This window comes from Scleropages formosus, chromosome 17 (assembly GCF_900964775.1).
Source record: "Scleropages formosus chromosome 17, fSclFor1.1, whole genome shotgun sequence".
NCBI classification, from domain to species: domain Eukaryota; kingdom Metazoa; phylum Chordata; class Actinopteri; order Osteoglossiformes; family Osteoglossidae; genus Scleropages; species Scleropages formosus.
Window position 1 is genome coordinate 8563081 of NC_041822.1, and position 19869 is coordinate 8582949.

Here is a 19869-nt window from a genome sequence, read left to right on the forward strand (position 1 = left end):
TGGAGTCAATATAGGTGTCCCACTTTAGGTCCTGGGAGATGGTAAGACCCAGGAACCTGAAGGACTCCATGGCTGACACGGTGCTGTTGAGAGGGTAGTAATTGGGGTTGTAATGGGGTTGCGGTGCTGGGGAGTTCCTCCTAAAGTCCACAGTCATCTCCACTGTTCAACCTCCCTCCTGTATGCAGACTCATCGCTGTCCTGGATGAGGCTGATAACTGTAGTGTCATCTGCAAACTTCAGGAGCTTCACAAAGGGGTCCTTGGAGTTGCAGTCATTTGTGTACCAGAAGAAGAGTAGTGGGGAGAGCACACATCCCTGAGGAGCACCAGTGCTGACTGTGCAGGTGCTGGAAGTGGATTTCCCAGCCTCACCAGTTGCTGTCTGCCTGTCAGGAAGTTGATCCACTGACGGATGGTGGTGGGCACAGAAAACTGCATTAGTTTGATCTGAAGGAGGTCTGGGATGATGGTGTTAAATGCTGAACTGAAGTCTACGAGTAGGACCTTTGCATCAGTCCCTGGTCTGTCAATGTGTTGCAGGATGAAATGCAGTCCTCTGTTGATTGCATCATCCACTGACCTGTTTCTTCTGTAGGCAAACTGGAAGGGATCCAGTAAAAATGTACTTTTTAACAGATTTTCAGGAATGAATTACTCTTCATAATGGAAGAAAACCTTTGCTGGATATTTCAACACGTTCATCATTAGAACCGCTGTGAAGACCTCGCATTTGTGTTTCCTTCTAGTCTGGTATTCAGATCACATTGATAATAACAAAAAGTGTACCATATATATGAAATTGAGTCAGTTTCAAGAATTTAGGATACAGTTTCAATTGTTCAACATATTCAAAGCAACATGCATTTCAGTTTACTGAAAAAATTCAGTTTTCATTTGATGATTCCGTTGAAGGTTATGCTTGAAAAGGCTCTACTTGGGATTTCATTCTGGAACCTTTTGGTACATTTTAGCAAATATGTACCATGATTCAAGTTGCATACATGGTATTTTGTGGATCAATCCAGGTAGGAAATCACTTTCAAAGAAATTATAATTTTGAAGACATAGCATTTATAGCTTTGTATTGACATTAAACTGTTAATTTTGCATGAAGGTATGGAAAACATGTAAATTACATATTATTTCTTTATTTTACCTTCCCCATACTAAAACTTGAACACAAGCTGAAGAGCGCTGACTAAGTGGAGTAATCCTGTACAAAAGCATTACAATCCATCAGTAGTAACCTTATCTATAACTGAGCTGAAGTTTCATTCTACCCCGACTTAGCTAATGGTTCAGTGCCTTTTTATCCAAACAAAACCATGACCCTTGATAGATATTAGAGGTCCTTGCCCTCTTTTGGCTTCTGCTGTGTTTGCTTTATGATTTTAGCAGAGTTACAAAAATCAAGACCTTCGCAGACCACTTGTATATCCAGAAACGTGAAGTTTTAATTTCTTAACATTATTTTAGTAACTTCCAAAAATGGATAGACATTACTTTTATGTGTATTTACTTTTTCTTTTGGTTATATAATACAGCAAAATAAAACCCAGAGGAAAAAAAGCCAACAAACTGCACAATTTTTGCTGTACATGCAAAGCTATAGAATATTCACACATGTAATTGTTCTTTGCTGCAGAATCTGTTGTGAACAAACCAACATTACTAACATTGCTTGCTTAATTTCTCACTGTTTCTTGAATGGGTTAGGTCCTGTAAAAACAAAATTCACAACAAAATAGAAGATGCAGTGAAAAGAAAAGTTTTAAAAGAGAATGTTTTAAAATGACAGTTACTTTTACTTCATTGCATAGCTGGAGATTTCACCCAAGATCCAAAAGAAAGTCCAAAGAGATTTACAGTATTTGACCTACATCTACAGCTGGCCAATTTTACTGCAGTAAATCAGTGCACGTATCTTGATCAGGAGTATTATAGCATTAGCAGGAAGAAGGGTTTAACCCTTTAGGTTATAAGGTCATGCCTCTAACCAGAACACTAGCTATCCAAAGTGGGTGATGCTGAATTCCTAAAAAACATACAGATTTAAAAGTGTTGTCATTATTTCCCAATGTTACTCTAACTTCATATTCTTGATATGTGAATTTGAAGTCATATGAGTGTGGAGGAAAAAAATCACCATCCCAACTAAAATGGTATTATTAGCATGTGTTTAATAAGCAAGACATTTTATTGGCACATAGAAATACAGTTGATGTGCAATTTCTTTTACAGACAAATAAAGAGTTTCATTTACAAACATTGTCTTAGCTGTTATGCAGAAAAGGAAAATTCGTCAAAAGCACAGTGATGGCACTGTACATAATGTTGAACAGTAAACAGGCAAGGCTATCTTAGCAATATTTCTGCAGCTCTAAATAGTAATGTCAAGTGTCTCAATATCAGTTCCTCCAATGGGTTGTATTTCAATGGAAGCATCTTGACACTGTGCCATCATTACTTATGACCATGTTGCTTGGTAACTTGAAATGCTCTCTCAAGACATGACCATTTCTAATATGGATATACAAGGGCACATACATTTTTCCTGAACTGACAAAGCATTCATAATAGATTCCATGAAAAAAAATCTTTTTTGCAAGCAATAAAGAAATTGACACTGGAAAGTAAGTTTAACTGTTTCATTGTATGATTTAATATCGGAAAGAAATGAAATAGCAATTTATTCATTATTTATCGCTTGGCAGGAAACAACATTATAGGAATGGATACTGCATACATGACAGACATGTATGACTTACAGATATTGCATACATGTATTTCTGATCTGCTTGCAAAAACAATAACTACATAATCACTTTAGTTTTAGAAAACATATGCAGATGTTTGTACTCTTCATATGTATTTATTTCATATTTATTTAACCAAGTTCTCGTGCTGACTGTGTAAGACAAAGGTGGCTTAGTGTTATTGTCCTGGAATAGTGGACAATATACATCAAGTGGCAGTGATAGGAGTTTAAGAAACTGGCAGTTTTTAAAGCAGCTAGTGTAGTAAATTAAGGTACAGTAGGGAAATTATACTGTGCACTAGGTTTTAAATTCACCTGCATTCATTTATGGCTCCTTAGATATTGAAATGCCTTCTGGACTCATGAAAGACTAGAACACATTACTTTCCTGTTCCTTTATGCAGACTAGCATTTAGAGATGGAAAAACAAACATTGTGAGCAAAGAAAGTATTAACAGCTCAGTGATACAATTAAGCAAAAACCGTATTTAGAAAAAAACACTGAAAAGACAAAACGGGAATTAACAGTGTATAAATCTGTACGTATAATAGTTCTTGTACTTGTTCCTTTGGAGACAAACATATGCATTCAAGAATATAAATATGTGTTTAATATTCATAACCTGCCAATCACTTTGGATCCAGAAAAATAATAAATATTAGCATAATAAAAATCCACAAAGCCAGACAGGTTCAGTGAAAACATTATAATCACACTAAGTGAAGGAAGGGAGCCAGGGAAAACAGGACCAATCTGGAAAATGAGTCAAGGAGCAACTATGGTAATGAAAAAGCCGATCTACTTTCATATGTACTTCAAAAAATATACACTGTTCTATGCTACCAGTTTTACCATTTTACCATAGTAGATCTCTACATGATGACTTATTGCACTACGTAATACCTTCATTACAAAAAAACCTTTCAAAATTAACATATGGGACACTTTAAAGTATTATCACTATTATAGTGTATCAAATAGGCTACATATCTAAAATAAACTTTATTTAAATATGGAGGTAGTGATACATATACATTAAACGACATGGCAAGAATACATAGGTAGCAAGAACATAATACAGCTATATTATAACTAGCAGTGAAGTGTTGTTTCATTTAAATAATTTATACAGAACTTTCTTCACTTCCTTAATCAAGCCAAACTCAGTAAATCAGTGCAATGCAACAACTCATACACAATGTGTACATTATTTTAATATCTGCGAAAGGTGTAAATGGAGATACATATAAGTGCTGTTTTCCAAGACTTATTCCAACAAGGGTTTCAGTGTGGGACACGCACTGATAGTTGTACTAGGCATGGCCTCAATGGTAGGCATGGCATTGGATAAAATAAAGAAAGTTTCTCTGATGGTGTGGCCTCAGTGTAGAAAAAGTAGTCACCCTCTGTCTGTGGTTTTAGTCTTGATGTGATGTTCTGCATGCTGGTCTCAAATGGATCGATAGGCGGGAGAGGCCGAGATGGGGTGATGGACAGGGACTCCCAGGGGTTAATGCTTCCGATGGCTCAGTACCACAAGTGGAGAACACTTGGGTCCTACTGGCTTGCTCTCACACCACAGTACTGACGGACGGGTCCGAGAGGTTCAGCTGTCCTGTGATGTCTGTTGGATATGGCTGTAAAAGTGAAGACACACACATAACATGTGGGAGATATGTTACTCCTGGCACTATTACTTGGCATTGCATAAATGCAGATTTGTATCAGAATTTTACCTATCCTCCAACTCCACGCACAGAAAGTGGTGGAAAAGACCCGATTTAAAATGCGTGACTAAAGGAAAGCACCGCACCAGCCTGTGACATACGGCCAGTGGAGCCATCAGAAGGCTAAGCCAGGCCATGTAGGTCACAGCTGAGCAGAGCATCATGCCTCCTAATCACCTGAAGATGGATGTGACTTTCTGTAGAGCTGCACCAAGCCTTTTGCTTCCTCACCTGCTTTTGAATCTGCTGGAACACTGGAGGCTTTGTGCTTACTTACCTCAGGGATATTATTCTGTAAAGGGGCATTTCATTTAATATGCACATTTTATAATCTCTCAAGGCAGTTCAAGATTCACTTTAGTAGTTTTTTTGCTTAAATTAAGGGTAAAAATAATCCCTGGTTTCACTATTATTATTATAACAATGTTTTCAAACACTGAAAATATTTATTTGACATCTGCCATTTTTCCACTACTCATTTAGTCTTTATCAGTGTAGATTGCAAATAAATCCTTACCCGGGTGGAACGCTGTTTTTGTGTGTTTGTATTGGTGGTGTTTGTAACAGCAGGAGTCTTGAGGGAGAATTACTGTTCAAACAAAATCTTTTATTAAATGTAAAGTTTACGCGTGATGAAGTTGGTTGTATTTATTACCAATGTTTACTTAAATGAAGGCAGGCAATATCTGTTTCATATTCATTATTACCAGAACCCATTGCATCTTGGCTTTAACTGTTTATGAACTGGAGTAAAAATCTTATTTATGTTATGCTTAAGCAAACTGAAATGAAAATGGAGCAAAATACAAACAATTTTTTTTAATTGTCTATTACATTATAGAATAATTCTTTTTCAAATAAGGCTGAACAATAAGAACAGCCCAACAACCAATAATTATTATTTATTCATTCAACTGATGCAAAATCAGTTAAAATCAGTTGATCCAAAGCAACTTAATGTTAAGCTAGTTACCATTATTTACCCATTTATGGAGCTGGTTAATTTTCCTTTTTTAAGACAAATTAGGGTAAATGCCTTGCTCAAAGGAACTATGGCAAGGGTGGGGATTCATTCTTGTGGCCTGGGGCTGCCATGGTTAAGACAGTGGCACTAACTACTACACCCTACTTAAGGCTCTATACTCAGTTAAAAGTACCTATATGGTTTTTTCTTATTATTATTTTATAACAGGTATTTTCAAGTATTATGTCACTTACTAATATATCTCTTAACGGCTCCCTCACATCAGAGTTATATATGTCTTTAGGTCATCACATAGAAGTATAAATGAATAATTCCTTTGTCATAGAATATCAGCTGCATTTCAGTACAGTGGAGTCACTGTTATTTTGGGGACTGAAAATTGCATGTAACCAGTTGACCATGATGACTTTACAGAATATGGCACCATAAGCTTGGACTAACACAAAGCAATACATTTAATAAATTATATTATAATAAATATCTATATAACAACTGCAAGAAATTACGCAACACTGTGCAGTTTTGAGATGTTAATGGACAAGAAAAAAAATGTGCAAACTGAGAAAGAGCAAGACACATGAAGGGATATCTACGAATATCACAAGTGACCCAAGAGAGCCAAACTCAGCTTGCCTGTAGTGTGTCCACAAGCGTTATTCACATGGAAAGCCATTCTTTGTATATTTTTAAAACCAAACAAACAAACAAATAAATAGATGTTCACCCGTTTAAAGCTGAGGCCAAATAAGTTAAATGCATGTAATATGCGACTCCACAGCACTTCTATGCCCTGTTAAGCTTGTTGATAGTGGGGTTTGGTCTGGAGTCACAGCCCACAGTGCCACCTGCTGAAAAACAAGTGAGCAGAAACACAGAAGTGTATTCTAATAAAACCCAACCATCATGCCGGCAGAGGATGACAGAAGTAGTGTGGCATGTAGTGGGGACAGCAACACTCAAAATCCATTGAAATCCATTTATAAAAATAAACACTGATATAAAATAAAACAATGACTTCAACTGAAGATGGTTAGGTTCTATTTGAGGGGTATTTTTGCCACCCAATATGTCTAATCTTACTGTAAAAAGCCTAAGTAACAGAACTTCAGCTTGTATTTTCCCTTTCAGGATCTACTACAGTATCACCCAGGACTGACAAATATATCACATATAACAATTGCACAGAATCACTGTTAAAAACAAATTAGTCCTGGTCTCCACCTATTCCACATCTGGACCTTAAGCTCTGTGCATTAATTTCGGGACTGATGGAACAGTGACAAATATAAACCCTATGTCTTCTCCCTGTCTCATCTTCAAGGATGAAGCCTTGTTAACTTGTCCAGTTACAGTCAGGGTTTGTCATCTCTTTGCTTTTTAAAAGAGGACACTGTAATAGGTTTCCGGTGTGCTTCTTACTAGTTATTGTCCGTGCTGTATGAAATTATAAAAATTCTTCTCAGGTAACAGTAACGCTGATGCCAGAGAAAGCAGAACCAAAACTCAATGCATTTGAAGTGATTCCCATGTTGCAGTCAGAAGGCACTTTATCTGCAAAAGAAAACTAGACATGCAAAATTAACTTGATAAACAGTAATATATGCCATCTCATGTTTATGGTCCTGGGAGTAAACTGTCATTCCAGGTTTTTGATCAAATTTATCATACACCACTGTAGCACACCTCTCCTGTGACATATCTCACAGCACACCTCTCCTTTGAAATTTGTCATATTTCACAGTACACTTTCCAAATTACACAGCACTTAACATCAACCATTTGTGGAAGCTTAGATATTCTTACAAAATAAAATTATTTCTTACACAATTGAATACCTGGAATGCTGGTGGGTATAACATTTACAAGAAAATGAACACTTTCTAGTTCTTCTCAACATCCAGCGTGAATGAAAAAATGAGTCTCCCATTACAACCATAAACATATTGTCATGCAACAACTTTTCAAAATGTGTGATGTCACAAGAAACAGCCCAATTACAGCACTGTAAGACAAAAATGTGACTGCAAAACAGCAGAATGGTGGTAAAATATGGCAGTGCCCCATCCTCACATGGACTACCTGAAAAAGTCAGCTAGGGAAAAGGACTGAAGTTAGATTGCTTGAATGACTGATGATGCTTGTCTTTGTCTTTGACCATCACACTTAAGGTGTACACTCTTTCCTACAAATTCAGCATGTATCATTACATAAACCATGGAGGAAGAGAAAAACAAAAAAGGTACTCATAATAACAAACATCCTTGTGACTGAACAGAAACAAGCAGTAAAAACAAAGTGGATGGCACCCACATGTACACAAAAAAGGAACAAAAAACAGCAAGAACGTCAACCACAACCAGGTTAACCACGGCAAATACATTGAGGCAAACTACTTCACTTCCGTCTCCCAACTCCTCCTCCCTCCAAGAGACCACACCCACTACCCCTGTCCAGGCCTGCAGGTTCTTAGCGGCCTTTTAGTTTGTGTGTGGTTTATACGTGGCTGAGTGACAGACATGTGGCTGTGACTATAGCTCCATGTGTGAAGGTGAAAAAGCTCTGAAATGGGATGTTTTTGGCGTTAAAGATGGGATGAAAGAATAGAAAAAGAGAGGAGGGAGAGAAAACAGGGAGACAGGGTGTAATTTCTTCATCTCCTTACCGTGTCTTTCGAGGACCTACGTCTCTTGATGCTGGAGGCCAGGGTGGAACTGATGGACCTAAAAGAGGCTTTCTTTTTGGGGTCGGGTTCTGCTCTACCACTTTTCCTATCCTAAAATAAATATATATGTAGAAGAATTATTTACGTTCTCCTGTGGAGTGTATTTTGGTGTCAGTCTCGCACCCCTCATTACCTCCCCCTGCTGGATCAGGGGCTGGAAAGAGCAACACCTCTCTAACTACTTTGCTCCAGGAGAGCTTGTTCCCAGAAGGGACACAGAAAATTGTCAGTTTATCTTCCACCAAGGACATCTAAAGGGTTTCACTTGTTTTGTCTTTGAATGTCATCTCACAGCTACCAGTTCTCAAGGCAAGAAAGGGACAGCAGAATGCAACTTGTCACATGATTGTCTGAACTAACAACAATGTGACTCTGACTGCTGCCTGTCTTTTTTATACCATCCCCAGGACTGCAAGTGTGGACGATGAGAAAGAGGCTCACGCATTCATGCATCAGGAGCCCTTTGAATTGCTCCTCATTTCTCTGATGAATGAATGAGGGGCTGTATATCTGGAAGTCATTTAGACAGAATACCTGTGCCCCTTCGTCCCCTGCACCACCACACACTTCACCTAAGTTACAAACTGAAATCCATTTGTTTCTGGTTTCTGCCTTTCTAACTTGTTCACATTTCTCAGTTCATATAAGCCTGCACTACTGCATAAGACACAGGACTACAATGTATACACAATGACCTTGGCATTCTTGGCAGTCTCCAATCTGGTCCTTGTGTGTCCCTTCAAAAGGTCTAGTCATATAACTAAATTTCACATTTGTTGCAAAATTATTGTTCATGGTACACCAAAGGCATGCAATCATTCTCCTTCCTTTCTTAACCTTAGTATGCTTTTCACAACAATGGTAAACTTGCATTAAGATACCCCCTTGTAGAAAAACTTAGGGCTTTGAAAGGAAACAATACCATGTTGACACCAACATCCATAAATCCTGAGTCTCTCCGAAAGAGGAGTCCTACAGTAAAAGGGACAGGAAAATAGAAAAGTAGGAAATAGGAAATACATACGCATCCTCTGCTACAAGGTTGGTTCCCTTAAAAATAAGAGGCTAGTCAAAATGAGAAAATGAGAAGAAATGAGTAAAATAAAAAGTATTCAAAGAAAGACTAAATGAACCAATGGGCCAAAATAAAGATGTTTAGGGGGATAAGAAAAGAAACAAGAAAGACACACTCTGTAGGAATTATTGGTTCATAGAAATGCCTCCCATAAATGGTAGGAGTGGGTAGGGGAGGGGTGCATGTGTAGAAAATGGACTTTTGAAAGGGGAGCAACAGAGTGGACTCCATCAGAAGACATGCAACAAAGGAAAAGCAGAATGAATGGCATGAGCGTTAATTCAGGTTACCATCATCCCTCTGGGCTTACAGTGCTTATATCACATAAAAGGGGCAGCTGCACCTTGCATCACAGGTAGGTCATCCCTCTGTTCAGCATTTTGGTTTGTGCCAGGATGCAAAGATCTTATTACATATGTAGTATACAAAGTGAGTGAGCATTTCACTGTTGCAATGCTGATTTTACAAAAATACATGCCAGTGGAATATGAGCACATTATTCCAATTTGCAAATCCCCTGTGCAGCTTCTTTACTCTCCTTTGTTGTCTTGGATACTCACTTGTGTCCTTCTTTTGTCCCCATTGCAAGCTGTGTTCAACAATTACATTGTGAAAGCTTGCCAGAGGTTCCATGCCAATCCCACTGCCATAATCTTCTGCATGTTTACTGCCCAAACGCTTTGCTCTGATGTGAAAGACAGTGCAGCAATTGAGTACTTTAATCTTTTGCAAGCCTAGCCTGAACAACAGGCTAATTTATTCCCTCTATTTCCAGAAACCAACTCAAGCTGTATATCAGGAAAACACACACACACGCACGCACGCACACAGTCTGAACCGTACCATACAGGGTCACGGGGAGCCAGAGCCTAACCCAACAACACAGGGCATAAAGCCAGAGTGGGAGGGGACACACCCTGGATGGAATACCAGTCCATCATAAGGCACCCCAAGCGGGACTCTAACCCCAGACCCACCAGAGAGCAGGACCCGGTCCAACCCACTGCGCCCCCATCAGGAAAACAAACAGTATTAATAATGAATTCCTAAGATACAGAATACCAGTCAGACCTATACAGAGTGAGCACGTATTACCAAAACAGGAAAATTAAAAACTTAATGCCCTGCTATTGCTATAATGTTTTTGGGGTCTCTCTGAATGTCTGGATACACATTCCTTAGTTTTTACAAAAGTTTTATAAAACACAAAATATACTTAAGAGTATATATAAAAAAGTGATGACTACAACTTTGTATAACAAGAAATGTTTTTCTGTTTAAGGAAACAATACAAATCTATCATATATTGTACACCTAGTAAATGTTTTGAAAATCATTGCTGCTACAAGGTATGTTTTGAGTGCCCTATTCTGTCTGGTGCACTAATGCAACAGGACAATAGAGCAAGTAATAAAGACAACAGCATTCCTGTCACTGACTCATCAGGTTTTTCTGATCATCGCTTGGCTGTCTTATGTTTTTTCCTTCAATAGACTAGGTTATTTTGGCAGCTCAACATGATTCTTATTTGTCTGGGAAAAGCTCTGTTATAAATGTTAATATATCCCCTGAAGTAAAAGCGAAAATGTTTTTGTAAAGACAAAACTCTGCTTACCTTGTAATCTGATATGAAATGATATGGTCTCATTATACAATATGTATCCTGATTTATAGTACAACTGGTATATGTTGAGCATCTGTATGAAGTAGATATGCAAACAGAGGAAAATTAGTGCAACTTGGCAACCTGTTAGAGTAATAACAGCAATACCTCAGGGATTGCTGCTACAGAAGGATGACCTCTTCTTCTTATACCTTTGGTCCTTGACTTCCCTCATATTATCTAATGCGTTTCTTTATCACATTCATACCTACAACACACAGGTGTACTTCTAATTTCTTTCTTCCAACTGTTATAGTATATTTTCATTCTATATTGTGAAAATCCTCCAAGGCATCTCATCCTGAACGGCTCAGCATCACTTGAAATTAAATCTTTGAGCATCTGATATCCTTTACTCGCCTTCTACTAACCTCTCTATAAACCACACAGAGATTTTTCCTAACATCACCTTCTTAACTTCTCAAGTCTTGACTTGACTCTTGACTTCTCACCCACACTGTCATGACCACGCCCACACCTTAACCAGCAGCACCTGGCTCCAATTAATCACCTGGCTCCAATTAATCACCTGGCTTTACTCGGAGCTTGGCTATTAAAGGCACCACTCAACTTCTTCCCAGTTGTGTATCTCACCCGAGACAACTGGCCCCTCTGCAGTGTCAAACCTACCTCACTTTGCTTTTCCCAAGTCCTGTTCCATGTCTCTTTGGTAACGACCGCCCTCCTTGTCCCCCGACCACAACTTTGGATCTTCGCCCCTGTTCAGTTTGCTGATCGACCAACGATTCGCCCATCCCCGACCACGAGAACACGTCTAATCCTTTGCTTCTGAATAAACGATCCTGCACTTGGGTCCAGAATCCTCCGTGTCCTCTGTTCGCCATGATAGTTTCTTTGGAAAAAACATCTGCTAAATGAATAAATGTAACTGTTGTCTATGTGAGGGTTGCGATGATCTGGAGTCCTTGCCAGAACATAGGGCCTCAGGCCAGTAAGAGGACATCCTGGACAGGGTACCAGTCCATCACAAACTGTTTCATTTTATAATATTTTGACTTTTGTTGGTCCTTGAATTTTTATAATTGTTTGACTTTGGTCAATTCTATTAATTGTGTCTAGTTGTATGTTAAGTTTAGCTTTAGCACAGTATCTCATTTTATTTTGTCCTTATTATTATTATTCTTTATTTACCCAGTGCTTTTGTTTCAGGTGGCTTATACTGTTATATATTGTTTCATTTAAGTAGCTGGGATGTCATCTTAATGCTCGCCTTTAAACTTGTAAACACTTTTGTGTTGTACAAATTTAATGTTGTCAGGAACCCTGGACAAAGACGTCAGCTTAATAAAGAATACAAATAAATATAATAATAAACATTTGCAGCATCAGTCACTGAAGAGTAATTGCCAACTATTGCCCAAATATTGTGATATTAACTGCTTCTGTTTCGTTGTTTTCATTCAATATTAAACCTGAAGGTTAAAAAATTAAAATTTCCAGATTGTAAGCAATATACACAGTGTTGTTACAGCTATTTGCATCACCCTGGCCTTTTACCTAGCAGTGGGCAGTATGTAGGTGTATCCAATACACAGACTCTGCTCTCTGGAATACGTAGGTGGGGCTTTATGCAAATTGGAGCTGCTGTCATATCCTGATATATAATTTGTTTCTGTTAAAGAATAAATCAGGAAATAAATAGTTTTTCATCTGAAAGTTTGCTAGAATTTAAACAAAAAACATTCTTTTCAGTTGAATTCATTACTGCACTTTCTATGTAGCAGTTAGTTACGTGTACATGCACTTTGTGACCAATTTTACTTAAAATGCAAGGGTTCGCACTTACTAACCCACTGACCTATTCTTTACCATTGTTTTTTGTATTTTTTTTAACAAATATTTTTGCAGCAGTTGTAACCAATACAAATTTCCTTGTTTGAAACATCAGTCCTTCACCCAAGCCACCACATTATATACATTTCAATTGAGTGCTCACTATTGATCTATGATTTGATAAAATACAGTAGTACAATGACTATCCATCTCTCACAGAAACAAAGGACACAATTAGCAAACACATATATGTATTTTTATACTGTCACATTATATTAATATAAATCTAATCGTTTTAATATGTATTTTCTCTACCTTATTATTTGGCTACACGTGTTATACAAAACGCCCATAGTAAACAGCAAGGAGTTCATCCTCTTTAATCAGTGACTGTACTTTTTCTTCTCATATTATCAAAATGCAAACAGAAAGCAACATTGTCCAAATACACAAAACTGCCTGTCAAGCTGAGAAAAAAGTGAAACGAAAAAAGCTATAAATAAAATTTTAAGAAAAATGTAACCAGTAACTGCTGTGTTCTCTACTTGCCACACACATCTTTGAAACAGAAAGGAGAATGTCAAGCACGGTATCAAAAGGACACTTGTCAGCAACACAGACAGGAGACACTGATCTCTTCTCACCAGCAGAGTGGTGCTACACACTGCCCATGGTCTTTGGAGATTGCGTGGCCCAACAGGCATACAGCCAGCACCACAACAACATCAGCTTTACTGTCCCTCATTCATAGATTGTCCTTTAGAGACAGCCTTCTGTCCTCCACCCTGCTGCAGGGGCTCAACAGCACGATAAGCTGGAATGCTTGAGGAGGGGAATACTATGGGCAGCAAAATGCCTTCTTAAGAATGCAACTAGTACAGTATTCCATCCAGAAAGTGTGTGATAAATTGAGAAATAAGGCACAGTTCAAAAGAAAAAGAAATTAATCTAACCAATCTATTACTCTTCAGTTTATCTTCGTATGTAATTAAAAAGCACTTAAGTTGCCATTGTTTATATTTTTATATTTAATTGTGCCATCTAAACATGAGGAGCAAAGATGGATTATACATGATTCTTGGAAATCAATAAAAGCTGAGTCATGGGCCTTTGCCTAAAAGGAATATGCATTACACATATCACCACAGCAGTAAAAGGAAGGAGGAATAAAAAGACAACGGTATCAGATCCTTCAGGTGATTCAAGCTTCTTAGCATCCTTCAGCGGAATGAAACTGACTGTGCTGAAGCATATTATTGACTACTAATCTCCATATATTAAACAAAATGGTTCCATGCCCAAAAGACATGAAAAGAAAACTGAGCAAATATTTCTGCATTGTTGCCATGTTCATGTACATACATGTATGTGTATTTCAGTAATTCATTATTATAATATGCATGAGTATGAAAATGACATACTGGAAAGTATAGCAAAAATAGGAGTAACCTATTAAAGGTTATTTTGGTTTTTGTTCATGTGTTTATATTTATTTAACCTTTTTTCATTAAACTCATCACAAGCAACACAACCACAAGTGGACTGTAATGGTCATGAAAACACATTGGAATAAACTTCTACCTATGATCATCATTTTAGTTACTTTAGTCCTCACAAGGTGTATGGAATAAGATGACTGATATGTGCACTCTGACCAAAACATAGTCCACAACTTCATTTTATACTGCTACTTCAGTGTTCTTAGATTGGCAGGACCCTTGTCTGGGACAGTGCATACTGGTAGGGCTAAAGAGCTGAAAGCTTTGTGTAGAAGCTGATTCTAGTGTACAGTAGTTGTGCTTGCAGATTCAAACTGACAAATTCCAGGAATATATATGTCTTCCTCTTGACTTGGGAACTCAATCAGTGTGCAAACTCAGAGGGACAGGAAGAATCAGTGAAGTCCTAAACCTATGGTCTGTTCTCAGACAAGATGAGCCTTGACAGACCATTCCCATCCACTCTGCTTTGCCGTTCTTTGTGAAGAGCAGGGAGTAATCATACCTGCAGGTTCTTCCTCCACACATTGACTGCTGCGAAGGCCAGTTGCATCTGCTTCCTGCGGGCATCTTTGTGACGTTTGTAAGCAATTTCAATGAAGATGAGGAAGATACCTGCCACTATGCCCCCAGCAACCAGCATAAATACACCTGTGATGAAAAGGGTAGTCAGATAGCCACTTCTTCACTGTCCAGGTAGACACAGTAATCAGGAATCCAGTCTTACCTACATAGCATCACACTGAGATAAATAATTCCATCTCAGCATGTTTTGTAATTTAAAGTCCATATGTTTGAAAGAAATCTTGCTTTTTTGCTGCTTTTTTTCACCAAAGGGAGTAACATTTTTTGCAGTAGAGAAAAGTGAACATTTTCAATAAATATAAAACTTACCTGAATGTACAGTATGGATTCTTTGCATTATTGATAGTAATTTATTCAGATTGTTAATCGAGCAAAAGACTTCTGGTTGTATGTAGTGTGTTCTTTCTTAGTTTATAACACAGTAGAACATACCTGCCATATTCTCAAAGGTGAGTGTGGCAGGGGCATTGCTCCTTGAGTCACACTCCTGGTACCTCACCCAAGTTTTATCGAGATCCTCCATGAAGCCATTTTCATGGGAGCTGCAAAAGGTGAAAGAGCTGCAGTTTAGTCCATGTAAAAGAATCGTTCATTTTCATGATGTGGAGAGTCACAGTAGGGTAGGAGGCAAATTGAGAACCAGACTGGAAAACCTAAGAAAAGACTGTGCCACTTTGGTGGGGACTGACCTGAGAATAGCCAGGGACACATTCTGCTTCCAGGGGCTATCCTTCCGCATGCCTATGCCAAAACCTGAGCGGAAGAAAAGCTCTCCTGTTGTCACCAGGTCACACTTCTGTGAGGCTTCAAACTCCAGTACTGCCGAGTCCCAGATGAAAGCATGGAGCTTGCTGTGAAGTAGAGTGGATTGCACAGCTATATAAATGAACAGTCATCCCAGTGGGATCATCACCTTTGACACTGACATTACAGTCATATACATCAGAAACTGAAGGCTTCCTCACTTCATTTTTTTGCAGTTTTAGAGTGAAAATCAAATCAGGTTTCGTTTCTTGCTTTGGTGAAATGAAATTCATCGTAAATGTGGCAGAAGTTCAGCTTCCCTGTGATCACAGATCTGGAACCATCTGTCTGGCCATCGTTTTACACATCAGCTGCTAAATGGCATCTACTGACTCACTTGTCACGCACGGCCTGGATGGCCTCAGCCGCACTCTCATAGTTGTGCTTCTCCATGTGACGGTACATGGTGCTCAGTTCCACCTGCCGCCGGAAGTAGATGTCAACTGAGCTCTGCTTCACTGTGGCATAGATGAACTTGTCTGATGGGTTCCGCAACTGACAGAAAACAAAACGCAGAGATTTTTTTATTAATCAGCTTTGTAGTTGCACATGTACACTATCCCCGTCCAACACTGATTCATTCTCTACCATTTTCAGTTGTGTTATTAAATGTCAAAATACAAATATTTTAGAATTTTGTAATTATCATTTATCTTTGGAAGGCTCTGCAATAATTTAGATGTAGCAGTTAGCATGTCTTTTGGGATAGCACAGTTCACAGATACTGTAACTTTCTAACTTAAGAGTCCTTTGTGGATCTATAAACCTATTTACATGATGGTAGTAAAGGGCCTTACCCGTGGGTCATTGATCCCAGTAATGCGCTCTTCAGGTCGGTCCAAGACCAGGAAAGCAGCCAGGTTGGCAGTGTAAGATGCCACAATGATCATGGCAAAACCAGCCCACACCATCCCCAAGATCCTTGCCGAGAAGCTGCGTGGTGCACCTAGAAGCACACACACCCCACAAAGGTAAACTGTGGACTGATAAACAGGCACTGAAAAGTACACATGAAAGTCAGTGATATGGCACGTGCAGGCTTAAGCACATAGCATCAAGTGAATTTAAACCCAGAGATACAAATATGCACAAAATCGCACAAAGGAACATAGCAGAACCAGATTATGTGCTTGCTTGCATCTGATTTGTCATGCACAATGGTCTGTTGCAGTGACAATGCCTCCCTGCAGAGGCAGATGATACACTCTCAGCAAGGGAAATAGAAATGCATAGCTAACTGGTTACCCTCCCCAATTCCAGAGTTCAGAAGTACTCCCCAGGAGAACCACATTGCTGAAGATAAGGTGAGGGCATCTTCTTCTTCTTCTTCACTATTCACTTTGAACCTTCCAAAAGGGCTGCAAGGCAAACAGATATTTCTATGACATGGTTTAAAAAATGCCATCCCAAGCTATGTAGCCCTAGCATTCCATTTACCTTTATCCACTTAGCTGATGCCCTTCTCAAAAGCAATTTAAAATGTTAAGCTAGTCACAGCAATTTGCTCATTTATACAGTGGGGCAATTTTTACTGAGGCAATCTTGGTTGCTTGGGTACTACAGCAGGATATGTGATCTAAATCTGGGACCACCAAGTCCAGAGGCAGCAGCTCTAACCACTACGTTACCTGCTGCCTCTTTTAGTTCTTATTTAAGCCCATTGGAAAGTTACATATGTCTTCTTCTGTTGGGCTTTGAGTTCATCACCTCAGCCTTCTACCTCTAGTACTATACACCAATTTTAGACAATCTTGTGATGTGCTGAAACCGAATAAGGCAAAGACTGACACATCAGCACCTTACCAACACCAAAATCATGTCAATAGGAGATCAAGGTCAAGACCCAAACAGAAAATTTAAAGGAATTAAAGCAAAAAGCCAGCTGTGACAGTTTAAGTACAGCGAACAATGTTTCAAATGTTATGCTCCACCTCATTTCAATGGTTCAGCTGTAACAACTTTACAGTTCTTAAATGTCGTTGCGTAATTGCATTAGTTGTATGCACATAATGACTTCGTTTATGGTTTCCCACTACAATTATAGTACAAATACAGTGTTTCACAGAAAAGCAACCTAATAGTACAAGCCTGAGCAAACTGTTAAGGCAGTAGTTGACGTGCCACTCCTATCATCCCTCCATACCTGAACCGATCCAGCAGGTAGAGCATCACTGCTACCACGTGCACTGAAAGTCCCACCAGGAGCCACAGAGTGCTCTGGAAAGGCTGCATGAATGAGTCCAGTGTGCTCCGGGGGATTTCCTGTGACACAAGCCATAAATATATAATGTTTAGTCAGGTAAAATCCTTGTGTTATGCACTATTTAAAAGCAGTCTCACACAGCTGAGGGAATGAGGGGATGTTTGGTTCACATGTCTCTCTGAAACAAACTCCTCAATACTGATGAAGATCAATATGTCTTAGAGAAAGACAATCACCTTCTTCACAAGGATGGTGAGCCCTTGGTATTTGAATGGCTTGGAGAACTCTATGTATTGGGCTCGCTCATTGTTTATAGTGAGTGGTGCCACAATCATATCCGCCAGACCCCCAAGTAGCTCTCCCATCATGCCATTCCACTCTTTCTTGTTGCTGTTGTTCACCTGGGCCAAGGAAGAGTTCCAACAGGAACCAATTTATGTACATTTTCATAATGGGTATTAAAATACAGTATTGGTACACGGTATATTTTAACTTGAAGATATGAGTACAGCTACAAATCAGTTCCTTATATTAAATATCTACAGTCAGAATTTTCTGAGTGAATTAAATAATTTGTTCCATTTTGTTGAGGAAATTGTTCCTTATTGTAATTCTTAATTGAATGATTTAATGTCTCCTTTTTTAAGCCTTTTAATTTTTCCAGTTTAGGCAGTCTTAGGTGGAACATGACATTCTTTCTTTACCGGCATTGCAGTAAGAATTACCAACAATTTAACAAACAAATAACCTATCACTTATGAACAGTTACTGTAAATTATCTGAAAAAAAATAAAGCCACAAACCCACCGAGTCATACATTTTTGAAAAGTGCATATTAGACTTCAATGCATTTTTGTTAAATAAAACTGTATCTTAATCATTTTCATTTTTAAATTAGGCTGCTTTTCTGTTCCTCTGCAGTGACATGCTGTCCTGTTTTCCTTTAAAAACATAGAAAATGCAGCACAACAACAATGGAGAACAACAGAATACAAAAGCCAATATTTGGTTAATGGAGCTGTGTTTAAAAGACCCAGTCTCTCTGCCCTGTGTAGCCTAGAGGAACTCACCCGCTCTTGTGTCCCAAATTTCCCATCACCCACTAAATGCACCTCATACGTGAAGTTCATGGTCATAGCCAGCTTGATTAGCAAGTCAATGCAGAAGCCATAGCAACACTGTGGTACAATTGGGCGTCCTGAAATCCAATCGACATAAACAGAAGTTCAACGGAAGCTCAAAAGTGTGTGTTAAAGACATCCATTACAAACACTTAATGTACGTATATACTCAAATACACAATACACTGTACCCATGTATAGGCACCTACATACCTTTGGGTATAAATTACTGCCTATCTAGCAATAAGTAACTAAACACTCTGGGACATCTTCAACCATTTGGTCCAGTTACCTGGGATGGTTTCATTGGGGCCTGTGCAGATCACTTTCTTGATCAAGACCCCATTGACAGTATATTCTTCTTTGCAGGTACCATCTGGTAAAGTGGGTTTAACATACACAAAGGGCTCCTGATGAATGGTGACAATCTGGAGAAAAAGTAGGAAAAAGATGTTTACTCTGCAGTGGTTATGTTGCTTGCCTGACCCTTGCTTCTAAGCAAAGCTGGTCAGCTGAATTACAGCAGCTGGAATGACAGAACAAATTCAGATAGGAAGGTGAAGAACAAGTCCAAGAAAATAAGGATCAAAGCACATCATGTTAGGCTTTGAGTGAAGTTTTACCTTCAGTCGTGTGGACATCTGATAGCCTCTGGGCTTTTCTGTCTCTCCTCCAGGCCAGATGATCTTTCTTTGAGTGTTTAATACAACCTAAAATCAGAACAATGTACTCATATGGCTAACAGTCCAGTACTGTCTTTGAAACATAAACAATAATTAGGAACAAGGACTCATGGTTGGCTCATTTTTTCCTACTTAATTAATTGAAAACACTGTGGGCACACATTATCTTCTAGCCTACTAAGCAGACTTCAAATGCATGAGGTGTGCTGTACCCAACACAGGTCATTATGTTTCACAAGTAGTATTT

General features: G+C 38.7%; 1 protein-coding gene across 5 annotated transcripts in view; it reads right to left on the minus strand.

Annotated features, from left to right (window-relative positions):
- Nucleotides 1–2170: 2170 nt before the first annotated feature.
- Nucleotides 2171–19869, minus strand: part of grin1b (glutamate receptor, ionotropic, N-methyl D-aspartate 1b) — a 30726-nt gene continuing 13027 nt past the window's right edge. For 3 of the 5 annotated variants that reach the window (XM_018759372.2, XM_018759373.2, XM_018759374.2), the window contains 12 exons: nt 19563–19649; nt 19232–19367; nt 18889–19016; nt 18055–18219; nt 17759–17877; nt 16861–16973; nt 16413–16561; nt 15953–16110; nt 15501–15662; nt 15244–15353; nt 14732–14877; nt 2171–4398 (listed from right to left, as the gene is read on the minus strand). In XM_018759372.2, coding sequence (XP_018614888.1) covers nt 4333–4398; nt 14732–14877; nt 15244–15353; nt 15501–15662; nt 15953–16110; nt 16413–16561; nt 16861–16973; nt 17759–17877; nt 18055–18219; nt 18889–19016; nt 19232–19367; nt 19563–19649 — 1539 coding nt within the window. In that variant the 3' untranslated portion in view covers nt 2171–4332. Of the gene's footprint in view, nt 4399–7801; nt 8247–14731; nt 14878–15243; nt 15354–15500; nt 15663–15952; nt 16111–16412; nt 16562–16860; nt 16974–17758; nt 17878–18054; nt 18220–18888; nt 19017–19231; nt 19368–19562; nt 19650–19869 lie in introns of those variants that run through there. The other 2 variants (XM_018759375.2, XM_018759378.2) reach the window with 2 other exon arrangements.